Raw genomic sequence first — 8,385 nt, 5'->3', positions numbered from 1 at the left:
TCTCTCTCTCTTTGCAGGCCGTGTGTCGGACTAACGGTTTCTTTTCGCTGCCCGTGACCAGCTGGTTCGCTCTGAGGAAGGCGGTCCAGCCTCTGGTGAAGCGGGTGTGCGACACGGACCGCCTGGTGTGCAGCAAGACCTGCCTGAACGCCAACGACATCGCCTTCGTCATCGACGGCTCCAGCAGCGTGGGGACGGGAAACTTCCGCACGGTGCTGCAGTTCGTGGCCAACGTGACGCGGGAGTTCGAGATCTCAGACACGGACACGCGGGTCGGCGCCGTGCAGTACACGTACGAGCAGAGGCTCGAGTTCGCCTTCGGTCAGTACAACAACAAGAACGAGCTGCTCAACGCCATCAAACGCGTCAACTACTGGAGCGGCGGGACGAGCACCGGGGCCGCCATCACGTACGCCGCGGAGCAGCTGTTCAGCAAATCCAAACCCAACAAACGCAAGATCATGATCGTCATCACAGACGGACGCTCCTACGATGACGTCAGAGCGCCGGCACTCGCTGTGCATCGCCAAGGTCGGTTTTTAAACGTAGAGTGATGTAAGAAACGCACGTTAGAACTGTTGTTTCACCGTCTCTCTCTCTCTCTCTCTCTCTCTCTCTCTCTCTGTCTCTCTCTCTCTCTCTCTCTGTCTCTCTCTGTCTCTCTCTCTCTCTCTCTCTCTCTGTCTCTCTCTCTCTGTCTCTCTCTCTCTCTCTCTGTCTCTCTGTCTCTCTCTCTCTCTCTCTGTCTCTCTCTCTCTTTCTCTCTGTCTCACTCTGTCTGTCTCTCTCTCTCTCTCTCTCTGTCTCTCTCTCTCTGTCTCTCTGTCTCACTCTGTCTGTCTCTCTCTCTCTCTCTCTCTGTCTCTCTCTCTCTGTCTCTCTGTCTCACTCTGTCTGTCTCTCTCTCTCTCTCTCTGTCTCTCTCTCTCTGTCTCTGTCTCTCACTCTCTCTCTCTCTCTCTCTATGTCTCTCTCTCTCTGTCTCTCTCTCTCTGTCTCTCTCTCTCTCTCTGTCTCTCTCTCTCTCTCTCTCTCTCTCTCTCTGTCTCTCTCTCTCTCTCTCTCTCTGTCTCTCTCTCTCTGTCTCTCTGTCTCACTCTGTCTGTCTCTCTCTCTCTCTCTCTCTCTCTCTGTCTCTCTCTCTGTCTCACTCTGTCTGTCTCTCTCTCTGTCTCTCACTCTCTCTCTCTCTCTCTCTCTCTCTCTCTCTCTCGCTCTCTCTCTCTGTCTCTCTCTCTCTGTCTCTCTCTCTCTCTCTCTCTGTCTCTCTCTCTCTGTCTCTCTCTCTCTGTCTCTCTCTCTCTGTCTCTCTCTCTCTGTCTCTCTCTCTATGTCTCTCTCTCTCTCTGTCTCTCTCTCTATGTCTCTCTCTCTCTGTCTCTCTCTCTATGTCTCTCTCTCTCTCTGTCTCTCTCTCTCTGTCTCTCTCTCTCTGTCTCTCTCTCTCTCTGTCTCTCTCTCTATGTCTCTCTCTCTCTCTCTCTCTCTCTATGTCTCTCTCTCTCTGTCTCTCTCTCTCTGTCTCTCTCTCTCTCTCTCTGTCTCTCTCTCTGTCTCTCTGTCTCTCTCTCTGTCTCTCTGTCTCTCTCTCTGTCTCTCTCTCTCTCTGTCTCTCTCTCTCTCTGTCTCTCTCTCTCTGTCTCTCTCTCTGTCTCTCTCTCTCTCTCTCTCTCTCGCTCTCTCTCTCTGTCTCTCTCTCTCTCTGTCTCTCTGTCTCACTCTGTCTGTCTCTCTCTCTCTCTCTCTCTCTCTGTCTCTCTCTCTGTCTCACTCTGTCTGTCTCTCTCTCTCTCTCTCTCTCTCTCTCTCTCTCTCGCTCTCTCTCTCTGTCTCTCTCTCTCTCTCTCTCTCTCTCTCGCTCTCTCTCCTCCAGGTGTGATCGCCTACTCCATCGGCATTGCGTGGGCCGCACAGGACGAGCTGGAGTACATCGCCACCGACCCCGATAAGGAGCACTCGTTCTTCGTGGACGAGTTCGACAACCTCTACAAGTTCGTTCCCAAAATCATCCACAACATCTGCCAGGAGTTCAACTCGCAGCCGAGGAACTGAGGAGGGAGGAGACGAGGAGAGGAGGAGGGAGGAGACAAGGAGAGGAGGAGGGAGGAGACGAGGAGAGGAGGGAGGAGGACGGAGGAGACGAGGAGGGAGGAGGACGGAGGAGACGAGGAGGGAGGAGGGAGGAGGGAGGAGACAAGGAGGGAGGAGACGAGGATGGATAGGAGGAGGCGCCTTTACAATTTGCTCCCTCGGACGCACAGATGGCGGCGCTGTATTGGCTGCAGTGCCTCGTATTTGAAAGGGGAGGGGCTTGAGTTTGGATTGTGGTGCTGCTGGTAGAGGGTTCTAAAGAGAGCAGAGGTTCCCTAAATATTGAATACTAATAATGAACACTTTATAAAGGCTCTAATTCATGTTTATGATTCAGATAATAATAAATCTCTCTGAAGCCAACGACAAACCACGAGAGCCAAGAGAACAAAATCTGGGTTGCCAGGTTGTGAAAAATCCCCCTAATTATTTTTTATATAATAATATAATAATAATTTTTTAAGGTTTTTACGAGAAAATCGTGCAAACATTTCACACGTTTTTGTGAACATTTGAATCTAGAGCTGCTTTCACATCTAACACTCCTGAAAATGCTCCTGATCTGATCGTTCACACATGCACCACACAGCAGGGTCTGACAGGAGGGGGGGCGGGGGTCTCCTGAAGTAAGACTCTATGATGAGAATATGTGTGTTTGTATCAATGCTACGTGTAGCTGAAGAGAATCTCAATGTGAACTAAAGAGAGGAGAAGAACAAACTGGAGAACAGGAAACATGCAGCAGCAGGTTGATTAGAGCACGGAGATGGTAGAGGTGGCGTGCAGACAGTCTATGATCGTGCAGCGATCACAGGGAATAAAGGTCACCGCCCCCTCCCACTGGCCCCTCCCACTGGCTCCAGGTGAATTCTCCTGATTATATCCTGCTGTGTTCTCACATCAGATCACTCTGACTTTCTGCAGAATAAATATGAGGAGGCTGGAGGAGAAACATTCAGATGTTTGTGTGATCACATGACGCTCAGAGTGATCACATGACGCTCAGACTGATCACATGACCCTCAGAGTGATCACATGACGCTCAGAGTGATCACATGACCCTCAGAGTGATCACATGACCCTCAGAGTGATCACATGACGCTCAGAGTGATCACATGACCCTCAGAGTGATCACATGACGCTCAGTGTGATCACATGACCCTCAGAGTGATCACATGACGCTCAGAGTGATCACATGACCCTCAGAGTGATCACATGACGCTCAGACTGATCACATGACGCTCAGAGTGATCACATGACCCTCAGAGTGATCACATGACGCTCAGTGTGATCACATGACCCTCAGAGTGATCACATGACCCTCAGAGTGATCACATGACGCTCAGTGTGATCACATGACGCTCAGACTGATCACATGACCCTCAGAGTGATCACATGACCCTCAGAGTGATCACATGACGCTCAGAGTGATCACATGACGCTCAGTGTGATCACATGACCCTCAGACTGATCACATGACCCTCAGTGTGATCACATGACCCTCAGACTGATCACATGACCCTCAGACTGATCACATGACCCTCAGTGTGATCACATGACCCTCAGAGTGATCACATGACCCTCAGACTGATCACATGACCCTCAGTGTGATCACATGACCCTCAGAGTGATCACATGACGCTCAGTGTGATCACATGACCCTCAGTGATCACATGACGCTCAGACTGATCACATGACGCTCAGAGTGATCACATGACGCTCAGAGTGATCACATGACGCTCAGACTGATCACATGACGCTCAGAGTGATCACATGACGCTCAGACTGATCACATGACGCTCAGACTGATCACATGACCCTCAGTGATCACATGACGCTCAGAGTGATCACATGACGCTCAGAGTGATCACATGACGCTCAGTGTGATCACATGACCCTCAGTGATCACATGACCCTCAGAGTGATCACATGACGCTCAGAGTGATCACATGACGCTCAGAGTGATCACATGACGCTCAGACTGATCACATGACGCTCAGAGTGATCACATGACGCTCAGACTGATCACATGACGCTCAGAGTGATCACATGACCCTCAGAGTGATCACATGACGCTCAGAGTGATCACATGACGCTCAGACTGATCACATGACGCTCAGACTGATCACATGACGCTCAGAGTGATGACATGACCCTCAGAGTGATCACATGACCCTCAGACTGATAACATGACGCTCAGTGTGATCACATGACCCTCAGACTGATCACATGACGCTCAGTGTGATCACATGACGCTCAGAGTGATCACATGACGCTCAGAGTGATCACATGACGCTCAGTGTGATCACATGACGCTCAGAGTGATCACATGACGCTCAGAGTGATCACATGACGCTCAGAGTGATCACATGACGCTCAGAGTGATCACATGACGCTCAGTGTGATCACATGACGCTCAGAGTGATCACATGACGCTCAGTGTGATCACATGACGCTCAGAGTGAGAATATCAGGAGATTTTCAGGAGTTTAGTTCATGTGTGAAAGCAGCTGTCTTCATTCAGATGTCATGCATTAATCTGTAATCACAAGAAATAAATTCTGCAGCAGACGGAGATAATATTTTACTAACCTAACGTTCTTAAACTCGCTTCATGCAGCGTCATAAACACTAAAGAGGCTCTTTAAAGTGATGAACAAACATGAAGCTACTTCTCGCTGCTCGCAGACAAACATAGATTTAAAGCATGCCTAGCACTTCTTCTTCTTCTTCTTCTTCTTCTTCTTCTTCTTCTTCTTCTTCTTCTTCTGGCTGACCATCCTTCAGAAACAGAATCATTATAATAACGGTGCATTGTGAAAGATTCTCTGTACAGAGGATGTTCGCTCTTAAAGTCGGTGCTCTTGGATCTTTCCTAGTAGGAGAGGTTTTATCTTTAAAGTTCCTCTGAAAGACGTCAGCGCTGACGTTGCGGTCGGTGCGAGCGGCGGTTAAAATGTGCAACCAGGCCGGCGTGAGACGTGACAAAGACGAGAGACCAGAGGAGTAAGAAAAGAGACTCTCTCGTCTCCCGGTGTGAAAAAAGGCTCCTCAGGATGACGGAGAGTCGTCTCCTCGGCGTTGCTGTCACCGCTGTGTTGCCTCCAACATGGAAACATTTCTGTCTTTATTTTTTAAAGAGTATTTATGATTGTCTCCCTGTCGTGTCCAGTTTGTACATATGCATATTAAAAAAAAGCTTTCGCTAATAATGTTCAGATATTTGATCAATATTTTTTTTGCAATTTTTAATAAAATAAAGAAAATGAAGAGAGAAGAGGCTCCTGAATGTTTTCCAGTCAGTCATTCCTTTCTCATTCATGAATTATGAACACACACACAAACATTATCTTTAAAGGTCCACTAATTCAAATGTGTAACAAGCAGCAACCTCTGGAGTTGAAAATGAAGCAGATCCTGAAGTGTAACATCCTGCAGTTCCTGGAGTGTCCACTAGAGGCTGGCTGCAGAAGCACAGGAAGTCACATATACACCCATTCTAAAAAGCCTGTTTTTACAGCAGAGATTAACATGTTTACAGCCTGGTTCAAAAAACCAAATAGGTGTGATTAGCTCATGTCTCGATGGACACACACTGTACGGGGGGTGAATGTTTTGATGACTCATCAGTTTTGATTTGATGAAGGATAAGAGTTATTCACAATAAGGCGTGTAGCTGACCTGATTGACAGGTGGGCGCGGTGTAACGGTTTGTCAGGAGGTTTAAAACCCGCCTCAGCTCCAGCTCTCAGCCTGTCGTTAGGTTGACTGAAAGTTAGACTGAGACAGCATTTCCAGCACGGAGACCGCCATTGATGGGACTCCAGCGCCCCCTGCAGGGACAGACGGGGGACGACACTCAGGCTTCAAACATTCATATTTACGGTTCATGATGTGTACTCTGCTTCTGTATGAAACATATGAACTGCCATTAATCTACTTTCAAGTCTCATGTTTAAACTTCTGTGCAAAGGTTTTTCTTTTATTGTGATAAGGTGAACAAGTACAAAACAAAAATGTGCACATAAACATGACAATTAAAGCAACGGCAAATAAACAAAAACAGGCAAAACAGAAATAAACAAAACAAAATCAAAATACGCAAACATTAGCAAAGACAAATACAATTGAAGTAGAATAATAAAAGTCAAGTAGTAAGTTGAAGTAGTGTATAAGAAACGTGTGAATGTGTGTGTGTGGCAGTGTAATACATTAAAGTGAGTGGCTGAGTGGGAAGTAGCAAGAAAAATAAACTGAAACAAAATTGAAGATAATTGAGAGAAAAAGAAAAAAGAGGAAAGAAAAAGAAAAGGATATGTATGTGTCAACATTAAAGGAAAGAAGAACATTTTACATATATTTATACATATAGAAATAATAAAATTAAATGTTTGGTGTTAATGTGGCCATCATAAAAAGATGGAGGAAAAGAAGAAGAGAACAGGGAGAGAAAAAAATAATAATAAGAATAATAATTAATAATAAGAATAATTATAATAAGAACAATGTGCGCATATATAGACATACATACAAACATGCACATAAATCTGGTTTATGGTATTGTTACGAAGAGCCGAGAAGAGGGGGTCACAGGGACCTCGGGGAGTTAGGCAACTTCTGTGCAAAGGTGTTACAGAACTGATTCTGTTCCCGCCCTCACAGAGAAACATACCTGTGATATCTTCAGATATTAACAGGACGCAGACACTTCATGTTCAGTGGAGCTGAGGACTTTACTGCAGGTAACAAATGTCTGCACATTACTACCAGGCTCACCTGGGGGTCATCAGGAGCACTCACACTCAGGTTAACCATACTGCAGGCACAGCACACCGGGGCCCTCTGGTGGCACTGGGATGCAATTACATCCAACAGTCACTTCATCTACATTAACCCTGTTAACAGTTCATGTGAATCTGTATCATTCCAAACCTCATCTGTGAATCGTTTTTTAAAGTTCTTTTGAAGTGAAAATTAATCCAGCATCAGTTTTCTGTGAAGTCAGGGTTACAAAACAAACATGCAGCACTCATAACTGAAGTGACAAACCTTTAATGCATCCAAAATACCAACAAATATATCAAGTAATAAATGATCGTGCAACGTTAAAGCGCGACCTGCATGTGTACACTGTGTAGACGTGTTCTCTAAACACGACTGAATCAAAGTCGGGCTGAAGAGGCTAAAAATATTTTGTGCAGACATTTCCATCCATCTCTGACGTCGTTCAGTGCAAAGTGAGGCTCCACCGGGAGTCCCTCTACATGTGGTTACCTCGTCAGGTGCATCCTATCATTGATTCAACAATCAGCAGGTGAAGAGGCGGCTGCACAGGTGAGCATGTTTTCAAATATTTAGTAGGCTGGCTGAAGTCCGTCTTACAGGAGACATTATTTGCAGTGTTCATAATTACTAACTGTCTGACTAGATTCTTTGATCGGGCCTGGACGACTTCACTGTCCGTCTACGCCCATTATCACTAATAGAGCACTTTTTAAACTTTTTTTTTAATCAACCAATCACAGCTTCTGAAGAAAATGTGTCATACCTCGCAACGAGGTCGACCACGCCTCCTCATTAAGATAAACATTTCTGTCTCCTCGCTCCGAGTCGCTCTGAGAAAGTTGTGATACAATACTTGATTGACGTGATTCTCTGATCTCAGAGTGGTGCCCCGAATTAATTTAACTTATTTGAAAAATATCTTTAATTTATATGAATAATTAAAGATAATTATTAATATTATAACCAAATGTGACTATTTAAAAAAACAGTGAGCTTGCAGCATCAGTCTTTTAAACACAGTAGGTGATCTAAAGCCCTGCTGTGCCTGACCAATCAGAGACGATGAGCATTGCAGGTGCTGCAGGACCTCAATAAAGGTTTCTTATCTTATCAATCATTGATCTTTCAAACGTTGTGCTAACAGATTTCACGTCCATGAAATGATCGACACCAGAGCCCAGTTGTGGTTTTACAGCAGGTTTTTATTTGAACATACTTTCATATACAAACCAGTGACTGAGAAAATGGCTCATTGAAGCTGCACTCGTCTCGTACAACATCTCGATTGATTCTTTTTTTTTTTTAAATCCCAGGATTGTTTTTTTCCTCCTCACAGTTTACAGCAAAGCGCCGGAATCTTTCGGACATCGCTCCTCCGTCAGCGTCGGACGGTGGACCCAACATGGTTTCAAACAGTCCTGCACTAACGTCCGGCTAACCACTTGGACTACTGTAAATAGCGGCACGTCGTAGTCGAGCGTGTCCACACGGTCGGTCGGGGGATCTACG

The 8,385-nt window shown here is 46.0% G+C and overlaps 2 protein-coding genes across 9 annotated transcripts in view; one reads left to right on the top strand and one right to left on the bottom strand.

The window, feature by feature from the left end:
- vit (vitrin) overlaps positions 1-2,101 on the top strand; it is a 38,835-nt gene extending 36,734 nt beyond the window's left edge. For all 7 annotated transcript variants that reach the window (XM_061039394.1, XM_061039393.1, XM_061039397.1 and 4 more), the window contains 2 exons: positions 18-531; positions 1,874-2,101. In XM_061039394.1, coding sequence (XP_060895377.1) covers positions 18-531; positions 1,874-2,052 — 693 coding nt within the window. In that variant the 3' untranslated portion in view covers positions 2,053-2,101. The remainder of the gene's footprint in view (positions 1-17; positions 532-1,873) is intronic.
- Positions 2,102-8,057: 5,956 nt separating this feature from the next.
- The window catches only part of LOC132975093 (striatin-like), a 37,960-nt gene continuing 37,632 nt past the window's right edge, over positions 8,058-8,385 (bottom strand). For both annotated transcript variants that reach the window (XM_061039392.1, XM_061039391.1), the window contains one exon: positions 8,058-8,385. This exon is cut by the window's right edge and continues 1,331 nt beyond it. The gene's annotated coding sequence lies outside the window, so the exon portion shown is untranslated.

The sequence above is a fragment of the Labrus mixtus genome, chromosome 6 (genome assembly GCF_963584025.1).
Source record: "Labrus mixtus chromosome 6, fLabMix1.1, whole genome shotgun sequence".
Classification (NCBI taxonomy): Eukaryota; Metazoa; Chordata; class Actinopteri; order Labriformes; family Labridae; genus Labrus; species Labrus mixtus.
This window is presented reverse-complemented; position numbering and strand designations above follow the sequence as displayed.